Here is a 20,237-nt window from a genome sequence, read left to right as displayed (position 1 = left end):
AAAGGTATAACAGGGTATAGATACAAAGGAAAAGGGAATTTGGGATTAAAACAATTTTTATAACTTTTTTGGAAGCTGAACTAGATTAAAAATAGTACTGAAAGGGGTTAAGTATTATATGTGTGATAAACTCCCCCAAAGCGGAGGAACAGTAGGAATCACCGGATTACACAGTTCTCTGCACTGCTACCAGGTAGGTCTAACCCTGCAGGGGTGAAGGGCGGGGCGGGGGAGAACGGCCTCAGGAGCCAGTCCTCAGGAGTAAGTGAAAGTCAGGAAACCACGACCGAATCGAAAATAAAATCATACATATTAAACAAGATGGTATGAGGAAAGTGGAGTTATAGCTAACAAGTGGACATTTAAAAAACACGACCATTACGGGTATGCGTCCAAAGGGGGGCTCCTCGTTTGCGGTGTAAAGGGCATACATCATTTGGCAGGTTAAACTCACAGTTAACCTGAAAACCTAAGTGATCATTCTGGCAAAAGCGGACAAGGCGGTCCAGCCCAAAGCGCAACGGAGGCTGACAGCGCGCGGTCGTCTTCGTGAGTCCCGGGGGCGCCAGGACTGAACACGCCGGCCCTCGGGGAGCCAGCTGGATCTCTCGAGCAGCCGGTCCCGGGAGAAAGGCTTATTCATTAGCAGAAGCGGGGCTGAGGGAACGCTGGGGCTCCCTTGGGTCCCCTCCACTGGACTCTCCCCTAGGGAGAAATCATTAATTATTAAAATTAAGAAGGGACAGGAAGGCTACACTTGACATTTTTCTGCTGTTGCCATTAAAAGTAGGATTATTAGATAAGTAGTGTTGAAATCTTTACAAGTCAGCACTAAATCATAATTAATTTTAGTAAATAAATCTCGGTTCTGGTTCTAGGAATGTCTGGCTTTACGGAACATCTTTGTCCTCCAAGCAGTTAATTCAGCTTTTCTGGTCAAGTTTTCCTTAGAGTTTGCTTATAGTTACAAAAGGCTTTGTTGGTCTACAGCGATTCTACCCTTCACTTGATCATCTTTAAAAATTTCCCCTCGTAACAACCTCACACATTTATTTGGGCCTTTGTCCTTGTCAAATTCAGATTCGGGAACACCAGGCATTTCCTGAAGCTGTTTCAGGAAACGGCCACGAGCACGTTCTCGAAGGCTCCTACGTTTGCACACCCTGAGGAGCAGCTCGAGCTCCAGACCGACTCCCGGGGAAACGCTCCGTGACGGAGCGGCGCGCGCCCAGATGTGTTTACCCACGCGCGGGGACACGTGTCACTCATGCGACGGCGTGGCGCCCTACCATTTAAGGTTTGAAAATAAGATACCCACGATGCCACGTTAGCGTCCACATACTCTTCCTCCAAACTAAAAACCCATCTAACTTTGTTTTTTCACCCCATATTGTCACTACAGAAGATCGACTTTCAAGACTGTTGACTGACTTGCACTTCGTGATGCCTGCAGAATAGCTTCTGCTTACACGAAGTACTTCCAATAGTTTTCAGATGAATTCTGAACTAGTTTTCATGCTTACTCTCCTAAAAAAAAATTACTGCTTGGATGTCGCCCACTTCAGACCCACACTGCGGAACCGCCGGCACGCTTCCCGTCGTCCGGGCTATCACGGGGACGAGCGGGTTTAAACGCGGCGACCAGCCCGGCGGGCGGCTCGGCAGCAGGGTCCACGGGCGCGTCCGGCACGCGGCGGGACGCAGGCCGGTCCGAGGCGCTTTCATCTTCGCCTCAGGTTCCTCTCTGACGTCCAAGTATGCGAGCTCGGAGTTCAGCTCTAGGGCTCCCTGGTCTGGCCACCAACTCTCAACTCTGAGCCATGTCGGCGACACACCACGACGCTGGGTTCTGCCCAGACGCCGCCACCTCCGACATCCGCCCCCCCACGGAGCAGTCCGCAGCAGCGCAAGCCGGGCGGGCGTTCCCCCGGCGCCCCGCTTTCTGACTCCCCGCACCGCACGCGGACCACCTCTGACAGCCGACGCTTTGTAACCAGGGGCCGTAACCCGCCAGGTCACGAAGTCAACACACAGAGCGGTGACCGGCACTGTTTTTAAGGAAATAGAAACGTCAGTGTGGACTGCAAGTGATAAAGGTGTTACGAGACTTTTGTTTCAGCCGCACACACATTTATGACGGGGTCACAAAGTAAAATGCATCTGTCACTACAGGCTACAGGCAAAAACATTAGGAACACAGCTCTCCACAACGTCGTAACCCGAATCCCCAATCTCCACCACTTCCTTCCCTACCAGTGTAAGCGCCAAGGTGAGTCGCTGGCCACGCGAGCCTTTTGTCGGAACCCATCCCCTCCTGGTCTCCTCTGAAGCCTCCTCCTGAAGCGCTACGAACATTCTGTTTCTCTACTGGCCTACCCCATTCATGGGGTTTGTTGACGGTGCCTCTGAAATGTTTAATCATGTTTGAAAATTCAAGGCGGTATACGGACTTGTCCCTTCCCCTTCTCGCTCTCAGCACTGCAGAAAGATCTCAGTGGGCACTGTGGCTGTGGGGAGCCGCAGCCCCGGCCACCAACACAAGCGCCCTCTACAGAAAATGATCCTGGTCACGAAAGTTCCACCTTACCAACCCAAGCTCAAATGCGCACCCATGGAGATGCATCTGACCTGCGTCCTACAGCAATTGGGCCATAATATCCTATAAAAAGTGTGTAGACTCCAGTTTGAGGAGCCTTCAAGAAAAAGGTCAAGTGACTAGAGGGTGTGGGACTGTCCCTTTCTGCCAAGCTCCTTGGTGATGCCGACCTCCAAACCAAGTTCCCTAGTTTAGAGTGCTAGTTCTCAAATTTAATTGCTCTGCAAGAGTCTTAAGGGAATGGAAAAAGTCACAGACCTGGCAAAAGATATGCCGAACCTCCTGTCTGACAAAGGACGTGTATCCAAAATACATAACAAACTCTCAAGAAAACAAATGACACAAAGAGAATACTAAGATGGGAAATTAGCACATGAAATGATGCTTAACTTTCTTATTCATTAGGGAACTATAATAACATCACAATGAGATACCGGTCCCTCATTGAAATGGTAAAAATAAAAACTGCCAACAATCCCAGTGCCGGAGGGGGTGTGGAGCACCTGTTTTGGGGGGCACGCTAAAAGGCACAGACACCTTAGTGTGAGCTAACAAGAGCAGTGACACCAAGTGTGGGTGAGGATGGAACTCTCATCTGCTGCTGGCCGAAGTGTAAAATAGTACGAATTTCTCATGAAATCGTACACTTAACATCTGTGTGACCCAGCGACCCCATCCCTAGGGATTTACTGCATGTTCACAAAGACAGAACAGATGCCCACCGCAGCTTTACTCCTAGTAGTGAAATACTGGAGACAGACAACAGTGATCGGAGAAACAAATTATGGTGCCTCCACACAACAGAATACCACTCAGCCATCGAAAGGAACTACTCGCCCACGTGACGACCGGATGCGTGTCAAAAACATCACGCTCACTGAAACAGGCCAGGCAAAAAGAGTATTTAGTAAGATTCTATTTATGTGAAATTTCAGAACAAGGAAAACTAATCCATAAAGATAGAAAGCAGATCGGTGCTTGCCTGGGAGTGAGGGTGGGGTGTGAGGGCACTTCTTGGGATGATAGAAATGTTTTATATTTTGATTAGAGTAATGGTTACACAGCTGAATAAATCTATCGAAACTCATCTAACTTTACACTTAAAATGGATACTGTTACATATAGGTAAGTTATACCTCAATAAAACTTGATTTAAAGAAAGCAGTAGAAAGGAGAAGACATTTACTATTTTTACGAAGCAGAACAGGATGGTGATTAGTTATGTGACCGTAGGAAGTTTGGAAAATGGAGATAGTTTGGAAAATGGAGATAGTAACAGTCTCTACCTGTAGGTGGTTGTGATTAAACGGAAACACATAGAAACTATCTAGTGTGTAGTAAGTCCTCAATAAATGTCATTATTAGTACTGCTCTTAAGACAAAAATCATGAGCTTAGGAGAAAAATGCATTCTAATAATGACATCTAATAAATTAATCTGAAATCTAAGAAAATAACATACAGTAACAACTACTTCAGCTGAAGCCTCAAAATAACATGATAAAAAGCAATAACTATAAAAATATATCTCCCCGAAGGCAGAAAATTAGTGTTTCAATTCTCCACTGCCGCATAACAAACCACCCCCAAACCCAGTGGCTGAACCCAACAACCACTTCGCCTGGGCTCAGCTGGCTCTTCTGCTGGTCTTGCAGACAGCCCGTGGTGGCCTCAGCTGACAGTGGCTGGGGGCGAGACTCAGCTGGGACGGCGAGACCTTCTCTTCCCGCGTGTCCTTTCCTAAAGTCCCACCCACACGTTACTGGAGGCTCCAGAGAACACGAAAGCAGAAGCTGCCAACTCCTGGGAGTGAAGCCTGGCACCGGCATGTCGCCTCTGCGGGATTCTGCTGGTCCCAGAGTGCCACAGGGCCAGGACGTGAGTGCCAGGAAGCGCTTCCCTGGGAGCCACTGAGCAAACGAACAGCAATAAAAGGGGCCAGGTTTGCAAACAGCGGACAGACTGCAGAATCACCTGGGGTCATACATGGACTGCAGCCCGAATATGTCACTACCGCTCAAAGAGCAAGAATAGCCGTATGCAGGAACGACGTGTTCCTCACACGACGCCCAACGCCGGCTACGCGCCTACTCCGTTTCCACGTTAGGACAACGCGTGCAGTTCTGTCAACACAGCACTGGCTGCTGCTGCTTTTGTGGGGGGGTGGGGGGTGATACGTATATATACACATACATACGACAGCGCCGCCGAGCAAGCCCTCCGAAAAAATACTTACCCTCGGCATTCTAATTATAAAAAGGGGTGCATAAGGAGTCCCAGCGTGTTCTGTAAGAGTGCTCCCCATGACTCTAAGGTGCAGACCACCCCTCGTCTCCACCACACACAGTCAGATGAGGGCGTGCGAGGCAGATAAATCCACATTTTAATTGTTCACCACAACCTACAACCGAGACACTGTTTTAAGAGTTTACAAAACATTTTCACACGAATTATCTCACTTGTTCCTATGAGTTAAGCAGGACTGACATCATCTTATTTTTTCTCACACTTCCTTCTCAATTTTTTAAAAATAGATGCTAGGAGAGAAAAAAAATTAAGGTGCGATTATTATCATGACAGACAAGACAGAGAATAACCAAGTAAAGCTGGTTCACAAAATTATTATTCATTCGAATGCTTGCCGGGGGCTTACTACTGCCTAGTACTATGCCATCAGGTATGCGCTGCTGAGGGGCTATGAGAAATGTTTATATTATAACATGCAGATCCGAGTTATAGAAATGAAAAATTTTATTAACTGTCAAGGTTATTAAACTAAATGGGGAAAAAAAGTGCTGCCAATAAAAGCCATAAAATGTTTCCCTAAAAATTACTGAAATAGGATATTTATCTCCATAGAATGAGCTAGAGATCGAGCTGAGTTGAAATGCAAGGGGACAGACCCAATAAACTGCAGGAAATTAAATGTTTGGCTACAGCGAAGAATGAATTTTGCTAGACTTGTGGCCAAACCTGGGGAGGAAGCTGGGGGGTCAGGGTGGGAAAGAGAGAAAAGCAAAGTAGTAAATCCTCAAATTTTAACACAGTTTTAAATATTAAAGAGTATGAAGTTTAAGAGTGATTAGAACTAGTAATAACAAACAATTAGGGCAATGAAATGAGACGTATGAAATTAAGCACACTCCCCGGCCAGCAGGAATGGCTATTTGCAAAGATCATCTCAAGAGTTCGCCCCAACCTGCACTGAGCCCGTCTGCTGCCAGCACCGCAGTCCTCACTGCACCTGTGCTGCCTGTCCCCAGCGGGTGGCTAGCAGCCGCACGTGGGCAAGGGACACCTGAAGGGTGGTCAGTCCTGAGCGAGGTCACACAGAGCGTCAAACATACCCAAGATTTCGAAAATGTGGCATAAAAAATGTAAAAAATGTTAATATCCATTACGTACTGAAATGATAACATTTTGGACATATCAGGCTAAATATACTAACTTAACTCTGCCTGCTTGACTTTTTAATGAGGCCACACGAGCATTTTAAATTCCACACGCGGCCCACACCATCTCTCTCCTGGACATCTGTCTATGCCACCCTTCGACAGGACCGTCCTGCTAATACGAACTTAGCTGCCCAGGAGAAAGACTTCCCCAGAGGCCAAAGAAATGGAAGGTATGTTCATTCTGTCCAATCTTTTGGGATAATGCCCATCCAGAAACAGAGTCAGACTGACAATGTATGTGCAGGCAGACACTTTGGTAGCAGTTATGCAGAATGCAAAGGTCCAGAGGTGGTGCCCAACCTCCCCCTTCCCCCAAAGCAGGAAAAACGGCAACATCCTGTGGCTGGACTCGAACCCTCGCACCCCTTCCTGGCGGAGTGAGCAGTGTGAGCACACGCAACCTAGTGGGTCTTAGGACCTCCTTTGTTTCCAAGGCGACAGGGAAGCAAGACTGCAGTCTGAGGGTACGTTGGGGCACATCCTCAGGTGACATGAAGACCTGAGCGCAGCACATCCCCAGAAGCGCAGGTGCAGCCCCCGTCTCTAGGACCACTGGGACGGTGTGGATCCTCCGAGAGCCCCTACAGCCAGAAGACAATGCAGGTGTGTAAACGAGCCGGGTGCGCCCCCAATCCTGGTCCCTTCTACCATGTCTCACTCCAGCCAGCGGCGCCATTACACACTCAGGACTCATGCTAACCGCCTGAGGCGACCTGTAACGTCTCACTGATGCGCCCTTGAACTACACCTCGGACCTGTCGCCGCTTCATTTCGCCTGCGCCACACCAGTCCATGACCCCCCCACCCCGCTGGTGAACTGCAACCCATGGCTGTCCTCCCACTTCCGCCCCCTGACGTCCCCATCCGTCACACAGAGCGGTGGCAGGGGTCTCTTTGAGGGTATGAGACAGGATCAGCCACCTGCAGACCAGGGCTGAACGTGGCCCACAGGCTGTTTGTGTACAGACTATGAACTCAGGATGGTTTTCACGTGTTTGAATGGTGGGAAGAATCGCTATTTCATGGCATTTGAAAATGAAATGAAAATCAAGGCAGTGCCCGTAAATCAAGTTTTCCTGGCGCACAGCCACGCCCGTCCACGTGTTCTGTGTCGCCTGTAAGTGCCGTGCGTTACAGCAGGCAGAAGTGAGTAGTTGCGACAGAGGCCACGTGGCCTTCAAAGCCTGAGATATTTACTATGTGGCCTTTTACAGTAAAAGTTTGCCGATCTTAGCATAGAAGGTCATCTTGTGTTGCTTAAAACCCTTCAGTGACTTTCCACTGTCTCTAGGGAAAAGTCTAAGACTTTCAACAGGGCCTACGAGGGTGTTCTCGAGAGGCGGCCGGCTCGCAGGTCCGCCCCACGTGACCTCCTCGCCGCCCTCACCTCGCCGCCCTCATTCGGCAGTGCGGACGCTCCGGCGGCCTCCTCTGCGCTCCTTCCCCGGGCGCCAAGCTCCTCCTCGGCCCGCGGGAGCCCCGCACGCCGATCCGGTCCGCCCGAAGCGCCGCCCTCCTGCCCCCGGCGCTGCCACCCTCTGCGGGGCCACCTCCGGCTGTAATGACAGTCCTCTAGGGACACTTCCCCCCCACTCCACCATGACTACATCAGCTCTCTGTCGGATTATCTGTCTCGAAGGGTTCATCCCAACTGCACGTCAAATGCGGCTTGTGCAGCAGCGGTTAAAAGGCGCTGGCTTGGAGTCACTGCATGAGTTCGAATCCTGGCCCCGCCACTTATTAATGGACGTCGGGCAAATCACTGACCTTTTTTTTAGCTGTTTCCTTATCTGCAAACAGGCCTAGAAACAGGACCCGCCTCACAGAGTTCAGGTGCGCCAGCCCCGGCAAATGCTTTACAGTAACCGTCCCCTGGGGCCGCGGGGAAGCTCCCCGAGGCCAGCGCCGCCTCCCAGCCCAAGCGCACAGCAGAGCCTTGTGCACTCGAACGGGCGACCGACATCCATTTAAACAACACGTGACGCTTCGTCCACACAGCCGCCCTCCCACCAGCCATTCCAGCAGTTCGCTCTTTTGCGGGGACTGAAATCCTCTGGATAGATGGGTGGTAAAAACCCTGGTCTCCTCCCTCAGAAAACACAAACCTCAGGGAACGCTCACAAAGTCCAAGTTCAGAACCACTCCTCCAAGCCGGCAATGCTCCCCGACACGGGACAGAGACCGCAGAGAAGCTCTACCAGTGGTTCAGAGTTCACGGCGCCAACAGGGCCGGCTAAACCGCCAGAGAAGTACCCGGGTCGCGCCGCCTGCACGCGCGCGGGCGGCTTCTGAAGCGTGCACGCGAGACCTGACATCTGGGACTCGCGTTCCTGTGGCCCCCCTCTCCTCCAGCAGCAACCTCGGTGATGCTCTGGTTGCAGGGTTCTGTCTCAGGGTCAGGCACTCCTGTCCCCTGGCGAACTCAAGGCCATACGCCAGGCCGGAAGTTCACCATATCACGTCCAGACTCGAAATTCCAGTGCCTTCCCACTTGCGCTCACGCCGTGAAGTGCCATATTTTCCCTTGGTGTGTCCAGTCTGCCGAGGTCATTCGGAACCCTCCTCTGCCTTACTGCTGGCCACCACAGCTGGCTGCTGCCATTCATGTTTTTATCTGGCCACTCACACGAGTCATGAACAAGACTAAAGAGAACCTATGTTTTAAAATATTCTCTTTAAAAAAAAAAAAACCACACGATTTAGATTTGAAATAAAAGCAAACTACCAACCAGATACATTCATATCTAAGATATGTAAGTCTAGGAAAGCACTTCCATTTCATTGAACTATATTAACTATAAAAGCCAATACCGTTGTCTCCATGTTCACAAATTATTTATCACGCCACCGCGGAGTTAACATTCAGCTTTTCATCTTGCAAAAAGTGGGGTCACGTATCTTGTTAAAACACCAATTTGTTTCAAAAGACCCCAAAGAGTCTTTCTGAAAGCAAACAAGCACAACAAAAAGTCAGATGGGGTGTGGGAGCAAGGAGGTAAGGGGGACTCAATTAAATTACAGCTGTAACGCCCACCTACCCAGGACGCGCAGGAGTTAATTCTATCCGGATCCTTGACGCGTCCTGCTTCCGCTCGTCGGCAGTGAGCAAGACGAGGTTTCCGGCACGTCTAACACCGAGTTAGACTTCACATTCAGACGCCCTACATAAAACTTTATCAGAAGCCCGATATACATTAAAGAACATTAAAATACCAAAATAGTAATCCAAGACCTTTCTGTTTGAGATATTAAGTTATATTTCTAGATCAATCGAGTAATTCGTGTCAAAGGTACCCGGCAATACGCACTGAGAGTTATCAGTACTCTAACAACTGTTAAGACTTAATTGGGTACTTCATGATAAACTAGAAACAAGAACAAAGGTTCTCCCGAGTGTGATCACTAAAGATTTCACAATGCTTTAACTTGCACAATCATATCCAAGTTCAGTTCTGATTTATTCACATAACCTAATACAGTCTACTCATGAGCAATATTAAAGTCATTACCTCCTTATTCTAGACCCCAAATTAAGGGCCTATTGGCGCACATTTTTGACTTCACAACCACAGGTCGAGACGGCTCTTTCCCATTTTGCTGTTTTCGCTTTCATCCTGATGGCTGTACTGGAAAGCCACGTTAGCAGTTGCACAGAGGCGCTGATGTGCTGTCCCCTTGGTAATTTTTAAACTTTTAGTAATCTTTGGGAGCCTTGCTCTTACCATGTCAAAATCCAACACACCCCAAATCGCACCACAATCAGAGGCCGAGTCAACGGGCACTGAGATTATCTCCCACCCCGCAGGCGTTAGTGACTCGCAGCTTACTCCTCGGAAGGAACCGTTCCCTGGCACTGCCACAAAACCGAGCTCCCGGCAGACTGCCTTTCCTACCTCACTGCCCCCTGCACGTCACCTTGTCCTAGCCACTCCAGCTTCCTTTCCTGCCTCCTCGCCCTGGTCCCTTCCAGAAGGCTCCTCGTGCGACTGCGGTCACCACATTCCCTCGAACAGCTTCTAGGATGCGGCCACTCTCGACTCGACTTTGCACAACGGTGAGCAGCAGGCTAGAAAAAATTTCTGCGCACCATAGTTCAACGGTTCTGCGAGTGCAGTCTGTGAAACTCTGGGAGAACTTTTCAGGGGCTCACGAAGCCAAAACTATTCTCATAAAAATGCCAAGATATTATCTGCCCTTTTCACTATGTCCATATTTGCACTAATGGTGCAAAAGCGATGGGGGGGCAGGGGTGGGGTGTGGGTACAACTTCTGCCTTGGTACCCCACAGCAGGAATCATGATGATCGTTACAAACCATAGTGGAAAGTATTATTCACTAACATGTACGTGCATTAAAAAAAAATGTCACTTTCACTTAACAGTGTCCTTGAGGAAGCAGTAAAATGATTAATTTTATTTAATCTTGACCTTGAAGAACATGTTTCTAAACAGTCTGCACGACAAAATGGGGTGTACGTATGTATACTGAGGTGTGACGGCTATCTCGAAGTAAAGCATGCGTGCGACTGTTTGGGAAGTGAGCTGAAACAGCCACTTTCGTCATGGAACAGCATTTTTACTTGCACAAATGACCAACAAACGATCATTGTTTCAAATGCGGGTATTTGGCAGACATTTTCTTGGAAATGTAAAACTGCTAGTACTTTGCCAACAAGTTCCTCTCAAGAGGAAATGAGGATTTCGGAAAACTTGCATCACTCATGGTGAGCTTAGCAGCTTCCCAATATCTAGATTTTTCTGAAGGGAGGGGTAGGGAGTAATATTAAAAAATGTGATTTAAAAAATATTTATATGTTGAAATGTTTCCAATGTGGAAGGATCTAAATAACAGTGAATCGATATTTTCCAAATGAGCAATGTATGCTGTTACCAAATCAGGCGTGGGTAGAAAACAAACCAATGAAGTTCAATGTAACAGTAGGAAAATTTATCCATATGATTTCAGACTGAATACTACAACTAACCTCTAAGAAGCTGACCAGCTATAGTAGTTTTGGTATCAAAGAACATCCACGATTATCTGAGAAAAGTATTAAAATACTGCTCCCTTTCCCCACTGTGCACCTGTGGAAGGCTGGATTTCTTTCATATTCTTCATTAGTTATCACAGTGCAGTGAAATGAATTCAGAAACAGATATGAGAATCCAGCTGTTTGTTAAACCAGACATTTAAAGATACTTGCAAAACTGTAAAACATCCTATCAAAACCCCAGTTGCTTTTGTGCAGAAATTGGTAAGCTAGTCCTTAAGGAATTTTAATTCATATGGAAATGGAAGGAACTCAGAAGAGTGAAAACAATCTTGAAAAGGAATAAAGGTAGAGTGTGCACACTTACTACAGTAATCAAGAGAGAATGACAATGGCATATGGAGAGACATACAGATCAAAGGAAGAGAGTCCAGAACTAATGATGAAAGAACAGTCTTTAACAAAAGGGGTGGGGACAACTCGATATCCATACACGAAAGAACGAAGCTATACCCCTCTCTCCCGCCATACACAAAAATTAACTCTGATTATATCGTAGACCCAAATGTAAGAGCTAAAAGTATAAAACATTTAGAAAAAAACACGGTAGTAATTTACACAGCCTTGGATTAGGCAATGACTTCTTAGATATAATACCAAAAGCACAGTGATAAAAGAAAAAATAAATTAGACTTTGTCAAAATGTATAGCTTTTTGCTTCTCAGGACACCATCAAGGAGACAATCTGCAGAATGGAAATTATTTGTAAATCATGTACGATAGTACTTTGCACTCGTAAGGATGGCTGGAATAAAAAAGACAATTACAAGTGTTGGTGAGGATGAGGAGAAACTGAAACTAATTTCAATTAGTTCTGGTGATGGGAATGTAAAATGGCACAGAAAGATGTCTTGGAGAACAGTTTGATAACTCCTCAAAATGTGAAACATACAGTTACCATATAACCCTGCATCTCCTCCTAAAATATACCCAAAATAAGTGAAAACATACGTCTATACAAAAATGTGTACGAAATGTTCGTAACAGCCATAAATATAGAAACTCACATGTCCATCAACTAATGTATAAATGTGGTGTATTCAAAAAAAGAAACATTATCTGGCAACAAAAAGGAATTATTGATATATGCTACAGCATGGATGAACCTTGAAAATATTTACGTCAAATGAAAGATGCCAGGCACAAAATACCATAGATGTGTGATTCCATTTATATAAAATGTCCAGAATAGATGAATTCATAGAAATAGAAAGTAGATTAGTGGACGGCAGGGGCCGACGGGAGGAGAGGATGGGGAGTGGCCGTGATGGGCACAGTTTCTTTTGAGCTGCTGAAGTAAGGGTAGATGTAACGCACATGGACGCTCAAATAATGATCAGCACTGGAAAGTCTTTACCGCGATTGCCAACTCTGATTGTTCTCTTGTATACAATGACGACACTGAAAAAAAGTTAATTTCAAGCTTCAACACAAGGTGGTCACCACAGGACCACCCCTACCCTCAAGTATACAACCTCAAAACCTTATTACATACCTGAACACACAATTTCACACAGCAAACAATGTTTTACCTTTAAAATTTTCAATTAAATGTATCAGAAAAGGACAGGATAATTAAAAAATAAACAGTAAATCAGAATATAATTGGATTGTATTCTATCTGGAACCCATTTAATGATATCTTTTCCTATGAAGTACCCAAATCAAAGGATGCATCTTCTTAACTACCTAAAACATTTGACAAGGTAGTAATTTGAGTTACTTTTGCTGAATTGCCTTTTAGCAAACCACAGAGTTGTTTCATTTTCTTTCTCATGATCCTTCACATTCCCGTGATCTCATCTCTCGTTAACCTCAGAGGCTTATATATAGCAAACGACCTTTTGATTATGCTCTAATAGTAAACTAGATTATCCAAGCCTCTGTAGAAGGTTCCAGTGAAAGATGCACCAAATTTTATTTGAAAATAGTTACCTGACACTAGAACTTTGACTTGATTAAGTTTAGTTACCTCCTATCATGGGACTACTTGTTTGTATCAGAAACAATGGATATCAAGGAGCTGGCACATCTGGCCACTACTAAAACAATTAATACAAAGCACTCCCTGAAAGCCAGCCTGCATTATAGGTGACGTGTCCTTAAAAGCTTAAAGTTGTAAACAACAGAAAAGTATTTTGGGGGGGGGGGAATAAACTTGTATAAATCACCTGAGAATTACATTCTCCTTACTGGAAGTTTTATCAGTGCTTTTAAAAAACACAATATTTGAAAGCCAAGTAGTAAAACAATCATGGCATTTAGTTTTATCTGAAGGCGAACTTTTAAAATAAAGTCTGTCGTATGACAAAGTCACCATGACAAGCTTTCTAGTAGTCAAACTGGCATAAGATATTTAATCAGGAGAGTATTCTCAGAAAGGAATGGTTTCTAGCTATGCCTTTTTTCCTACTATAATTCCTTCAATATGACACAACAGCTTAGCAGCTACAATACAACACAACCTAGAAATAAACATATTCGCATTTCTCTATTATAGCACCATATGCAAGCAAACAGGTCAGTAAACCCCTGCAAGTCTGAACACTGAATAAATTCTCTGAAGACGGGGTAGTACATGGACTCAGAGAACTCCTTCGTTTTCCTGGCAAAACAAAAGACCCCGCAAACTCCAAGGTATCCTGGCTCATAACAAAAGTGAACAGCTTTAAAATCAAATGCGAAGACTGGGAGTAATTTAACTTTCCAAAATACCTTTTACTTTAACCATCATTACACTTGAAAATGAATGTGGAGAAAATGGAGTTGGATGTAGCGACAGGACATGTTGAGGGCACAGAAAATGACTAGAACTTCCCCCTGTGTCCTATTAGAGGCTGACTTAGCACAGTGTTTTGACAAACAGCAGTTCAAAATAAATGTTTGTGAAGAGAAGGTTAAGGGGTGACCTGTCACATCTGGGTCTTTGGGGCGGGGGCGATGAGAAGGAAAACAGGACTTCAACTGAACATAAGGACCTTCTTTAACAAGCGTGATAAAACACTGGAATTGCTTACAGAAGACCGGAATCGCCATCTCAAGAATTTCAAGGGGCAAGATAGTCAGGATCTTTGGAACATCCTTTGAAGTTGAAATCAGGTAGCCCAGGTACCTGTCACCTGTAACCTGATTATTCAGAGACTGCTGCTTTCAATTAATGGGCACTATGTATCTGATGAGACAGCTCACTCCAGGGCCAGGAAACGTCATAGTTCCACTCTTCAAAATGCAGAGGAAGAAACAGACACAGAAGCAAGGGCCGGGTGCCAGGCTGCCAACAAAGGCCGAGCGCCGGGTTCCACATGGGCATCTGGGGAGGGCACGGTGAGGGACTTTAAAAGCCTCACCTTGATGCACCGGCACTTTACGGCTGCAGCTGGTACCGCTGTCACCTACTCTTCCCCCACATACACCTATGACCTGGCCCCACATCATACAAGAATTTCCCCTGTAACTCTTGGAACCCCTATCTTGACCCAAGTGCCTTTGATCCACTCTGCCCCCCCCCCCTGCCCAGCACTTCAACGAAGAGATGATAAAAAGATGAGTAAGCATGCTGCAGCTGATCTGGGTCAAAGAGCACAGACCCTGGCACCGGTGGTGGAAAGTGGGGGGAGGACGAGAACAGAAAGCGGAGTGGGGGAGTCCATCCAACGAGCCGCAGGCAGTTCCGAGCCCTGCCATGGCAGTTCCTGGCACCTCCGCCCGCGATCACCAGACTCCAAACCCTCGCCTTCACCTCCTTCCCCAAACTACCGACAAGCGCACATTTTCCTTGGACAGCTACTTCTTAAAACCGATGGGAACAAGAAAACCTAATTTCTCCAGGTTTCTGATGGCCGAGACAATAAAGCCTCACCTGAAGCAGGGTTAAGTTCAAGGGTTCTGTTCCCTCACTCTTCTTCGGCACCCCGTCCACCCGGCGCCCCAGCACAGACCACCTCAGTTCAGCAAAGAGGCCGCTGCCAGGAACGGTTTCAAATATATGCCAACCGTTTGGAAACAAAACAAGACAAACTTCTGAATTACTTCGACAGCTTCGATACAAGCAGCTGACCTTATTTCTCCACGAAGAGAAAATAGGACACCGAGAGACTGGAAATTTATTTTTTCCTGCCTTCCTACTTCGGTCGCTGGCGGCACCTGGGGGCTTTCGAAGAGGGCTCTTTTGGGGTTTCTTCGGTAGGAAACTTGCTCTCCGTAGCCAAACGTCCTCTAAGGTCCCCGGTTTTCTTTTCAACGTTGAACTTCACCACAGATAGGAAAAACCCGAGGCGCTGTTTCCTTTGTTAAAATCTCACGGACTTTATTTAATTCGGGGGGAAAAGGGCTGCTAACAGCGACCACGACAGCGAACCGCGAAGAGGCGGAGAGACAGGTGCGATTCCTCCCTCCGGGGGCGCCTCGCGGCTGCCCGGCGGGGCAGCGGACCCCTCCAGCGCCGCTCCGGGTCCGGAAGGACCGGCAACTCCGCACGCGCCCGCGGCCTCCCCAGACGCGTCCTCCCCGCTCCCCGGCCTCCCCCTGCTGCCGCCGCCCCGCGAGGCCCGGCCTCGCCGCCACCTCTGGTTCAAAATGGAGGTGGCGGCGGCGGGCGGCTGGTTACGAAACGCGCGGCCGCCACATGGCCGCGCCGGCCCCAAACTTGGCCGGGCCCGCCGCGTCCCGGCGCCCAGGCGAGGCCGGGCCCACGCACGAGGAGGCCGCGCGGCGCCCGCCACTCACCCACAGACCGGTAGCCCAGGATCGCGATCTTCCGGGACTTGGACTGCGGCATCTTGGCGGCCTCCTCAACCCGGGGCCAACCACATCAACCGCGGCGGCAGCGGCAGCGGCGGCGACTCCTGTGCTGCGATCCGCGGCGGCCGCGCCGGGGCAGAGCGGCATCCAGGGGCGGGGCGGCGGGCGGGCGGGCGCGGGCGGGCGCGGCTGCCTCGGCTCCAAGCTCGCGCGCCCAACCGCCCGGAACCGCCGCGTGGCCCCGCCCCCAAACACACCCACGTGACCGCCCCCCCCCCGCCGCCGCCCGCAGCCCGGCAGCAGCCTCCGCGCCGCGGTCTCAGCCGCGCCGGCCGCCCCCGCCCCCGCAACGCACGGGGGTGCTTCGCGGGACGTTTTACTTTAAAGAGAAAAAGAGGAGACGCCGCGACGCCCCCAAAAAGTCACGAAGGAAACTCGCTGCGTCATGACCCTCCCACCGTCTTCCGCCGCGTTTTAATTACGCTAGTTCTCCCCCAGCGCTGATTGGGTAACTCTCGACCGCCCGCGCGATGACGCGACGGAAACTCCTTCTCCCATTGGGGGGCGGCGAGGAGGCGGAGCCTGGGGGCGGGGCCGCTTGCCCGGGAGCTAAAAATACAATCCGGCAGCGACCGCGGGGTAGTGCACCAGTCGGGTGTGGAGGCTTCGAACGACGCAGGGCGGGGGGCGGGCGGGAGGAGCGGAGAGAAGCTGGCTTTCCGGTGATTGGTTAGAGAGGTGGGGCAACTGTGGGGCGCGCGGTGATTGGCGAAACGCCGAGAGCGGGGCGGGCTCGCTCCCGCTGAGCCCCAAAAAGGCGCGCGACGCGAGGCGCGTGGCTGTTACCCGGTGGCCTGGGGTCGGGCGTTTATTTTGGTTCCTTTTCCAGCCGCTTTGCTATTCTGGCGTTAGTAGGTCGGGGTTTGAGGATGTGGGTGGTGACTAAATGTCATTCACGGTGGAGGGGACTGTGGGAAGAATGAAATATGCGTGAATTCAAAGTGTTTGGCCTTTCATTCAAAAAGTGTGCGCCGCCCCAGTTTTGGTCTCAACCGTGCGACCTGCGGACCCGGCACGCCTCAGGCGACAAGCACCAGCCCTTGTTGGCTGGAGAACGCTCCAGAACCGTTCTTGCGGCGCGGATTTGAGTCCGCTGGGCTCCCTCTCCGGTATGGCCTGACCTCTCCAAAAGCTGCTGCATTGCCCACAGAGGGAGCATTGCAAACCCTTTTTCTGGGTGAAGAAAAAGGGGTGTAGAGCTGTACGGGTGGCACCGATAGCGAGCGCAGGAAGGGACCTCAGCCCGGGAGGCCTCGGTCACGGACTACAATGAAGGTGCAAGTGAGGCCTGAGAAATGAGGCCGCGACTGGGAGCTTTCCATCATGGTAGCTATTCTTGCCCTTGGTGGTTGCTAAAAGGGCAGATACCCCGCTACTTCTGCGACTGTCTCGGGCTGCCCTACAGCGCTGAGTGGGACGACCGCTTGCTGGTCACGGCCCTTTGCCTTTCCCAGTGAACACGGAAGGAGCCCCCAGGAAGCTGAGCGGTAGGATCGCATTCCTGGGTATGAAGATTTTAGAGGGGACTGTCCCATAAATATGTCTTGTCGAATTGGAACACTGGCGTTAAGGCAGAATCCTGTCACTGTCCCGCTCAAGTCCTAGGCGACAAGGGTTGTGCGCATTCTTATCCTGGGGGTGGGGGCTGGGGGGTCTACAGGTTGAAAACCCCAGACAACCAGCTGGGGGGTTAGAAATATCTTTGAAGCTCTGCTTCATCTTACTGAATTTTTGCATTCTACTCTATAATTAGTTGAAATATTTAAAAACTTCGGGTCTAAAAATGGACTCTCCAGAGAGATGTATCATTTTTTTACCCTGCGGATTTGGTTGCCCCCATCACAGTATTTGGAACGGATAGTACTAGACTCTTTGATGGGTTGTGAAATCAGCTTAGTGGGTGTTACCTTTTTTTTTTTTTTAACACAACAGAATGGAAAATAGTATGTTGCATGCAGTAAGGGTATTGTTTCGTGACACTTGTTGTATGGATCCATATTTATAGATGCGCCACATATGAATTGTGTACTGAGTTACATTGTAAAAATCTATTTTTTACTGAGGTTGCCTCAAAAGTTTGAAAACCCTGTCCTAGCCTGGGAGTATTAGGAGTCCAGACCAAGGAGTGCAGTTATAAAGGACACATTCATTCCAGAAACGTTCCCGTTGTCTTAAAGCCCTTTAAGGTCAGTCGGACCCAGGAGTTTTGAAGATTCCTTTATCCTAGAGCGGGGAGAATTTGTTTGGTTTAAGAAATGACTCAGATGACCTAAAATAATTGGGATTGATGGTATAAATTTTCACAGAAATAACGGATTGCAGCCAGATCTTGCAAGAACATGGGTGGGAGAAAAGGACTTGCCTTTAAATTCGAATTCGTTCTACTGATGAGATCACTCGTTAATCTTCTGAGTAGCTGGAACTTCTGCCACAGATCAACTTCTGATTCTAGACGGAGACCGCTGTGTCACGTGGTCTCTGCCTGCTCACTCCTCTCTGTGTTTCCTTCCCACACCTGCCGATTTCCCGGAAACTAAGAACTTCGTCTCTTACATTTAAATTCCAGAGAGAAGATGTGATTGGTTTAGCTAATTACCATCATCTCGAGCTCATGCTAAACCCGTAGATCCGCCACGTGAGCTTCCGCTGGCCTAAACCTCGGCGTCGGTGGGGAAGGACATTAATGGCAGTTATTAGAAGCTTGAACTGTTCACTGTCATGGCATCATTATTAACTTTCTTTGAGGATTCACAAATCCAATGACATCTGATTTCTACTTCCAACATATTTTTTTTAATTCCCAGGGATAATATATAAAACTTATTTTTCCTACCATTGGGTGAGATTAAGAAAGAATGTTTGCTTTTACCAAAAGGACATTTGTGAAATTATTTTACTTTTTCACATGTGAAAGAGTGACCCTAAATGAAAGTGGACATGAAAGCATTTAGTTTTTTAAATACCCGATGAGGGATAACTGGAAAAGAACTAGACTCATCTTAACCTTGGCATAAGCCAAGTCAGACTGACCTGTTATAGCTCACGGAGAGAGTTGTTCCAGTCAAACAATGCGGGTTTGGGAAACATGCCAAGGGTGTTTTGTCGTGTGGTCATTTTGTTGGGGTCAAGGGGACAGATCTTGCTCCTGTGGATGGGGTCGTGGTTTCCTTGGCAGGGCCTTGATAGGCTCGCCCTCAGCATCCCAGTGTGAAGTCATCCCAGGAAAGGCGAGTCTCCGACTTACACTGGGATGAAAGAAAATCCTCTTCTTTCCAAAGCCAGGGCTCAGTGTGGTCTGAACCCCGACGTCTGGAGTTGCACGGAGGGTTCCCAGACTAGGGAAGTGAGGTGAGCCAGCCCCAAGTCCGAGTAGGCCACACTTGAGGGAGGGGCTGGCTCAGCAGGGAGCTCTGAGGGCTGGTCTAGGCCTACGTAGTAGTTGTAAATTGTCCTCAACTGTTTGGGGTTGAATGCGCCCCCCTCCCCAAAAACGATAGTTCTAACCCTCTCAGGATATGATATTATTTGGGAATAGGGCTGTTGCAGGGGTAATTAGTTATGACGAGGCTGCACTGGAAAAGAGCAGGTTCCTAAGCCGATATGCCTGATGTCCTCATAAAATAAGAAGAGACAGGCACACAGACACAGAGGGAAGACAGCCCCGTGACGAAGAGACAGAGATTGGAGCGATGCCGCCACAAGGCAAGGAACACCTGGGGCTCGCAGAAGCTGGAGGAGGCGAGGAGGACCCTCCCCTGGAGACTCCGGAGGGAGCACGGGCTTGCTGACACCTTGATTTTGGATGTCTGGCCTCCAGAATAAATTTATGTTGTTTTAAGCCACCAGTTTGTGGTACTTTGTTACAGCGGCCATAGAAAACTAATATATCCACTATAAAAGCATCAATAAAGTTTCCTTAAAAGTGTGAGTCCAGTTTCTGCTGGGTTGTGGATAAACTTGGCCTTCTCCCCATGCCCCCAAGCCAGAGTGCACCCGATAGGAACTTTTACCTGAGGGGGCTGCGGTGCCCAGCAGAGCAAGTCTGAGGGTCACATGGCTGGAGCTGAACACCTGTTCCTAAGAGCCCGTGAGATGACACCACCTGGGGGATGCTCAGGAAGAGCCGAGCAGCTAATTCCTTGCAATAAAACAGGCGACGCTTGGGCCAGCAAGGCCTGGATCACGTGTGTGCCTCAGATGTGCTCAGATGCGGCATTTAGTCAGTGTCCGCGAGCCAGCGAAAGAGGTAATTACCATTCGGGACACACGTTCACTACTGGTTCCTCCTCCTGTGGAAAGACTTGTCTCAGTGTTGGAGTTTCTTCCACTGGCGTGCA

At 48.6% G+C, this 20,237-nt stretch overlaps 1 protein-coding gene and 1 long non-coding RNA gene across 2 annotated transcripts in view; one reads left to right on the top strand and one right to left on the bottom strand.

Annotated features, from left to right (window-relative positions):
• RHEB (Ras homolog, mTORC1 binding) overlaps positions 1-16,319 on the bottom strand; it is a 34,592-nt gene extending 18,273 nt beyond the window's left edge. Inside the window, exon 1 of the mRNA XM_016163944.2 lies at positions 15,826-16,319. Coding sequence (XP_016019430.1) covers positions 15,826-15,877 — 52 coding nt within the window. The 5' untranslated portion in view covers positions 15,878-16,319. The remainder of the gene's footprint in view (positions 1-15,825) is intronic.
• Positions 16,320-16,425: 106 nt separating this feature from the next.
• LOC118610744 lies at positions 16,426-19,828 on the top strand. The gene is made up of 2 exons (XR_004954001.1): positions 16,426-17,387; positions 17,964-19,828. It is a non-coding gene; the product is annotated as an uncharacterized LOC118610744 (long non-coding RNA).
• Positions 19,829-20,237: the final 409 nt, after the last annotated feature.

The sequence above is a fragment of the Rousettus aegyptiacus genome, unplaced genomic scaffold (assembly GCF_014176215.1).
Source record: "Rousettus aegyptiacus isolate mRouAeg1 unplaced genomic scaffold, mRouAeg1.p scaffold_m13_p_13, whole genome shotgun sequence".
In the NCBI taxonomy this organism is placed as follows: Eukaryota; Metazoa; Chordata; class Mammalia; order Chiroptera; family Pteropodidae; genus Rousettus; species Rousettus aegyptiacus.
The sequence above is the reverse complement of the archived record's forward strand: the minus strand, read 5'-3'. Positions and strand labels throughout refer to the sequence as shown.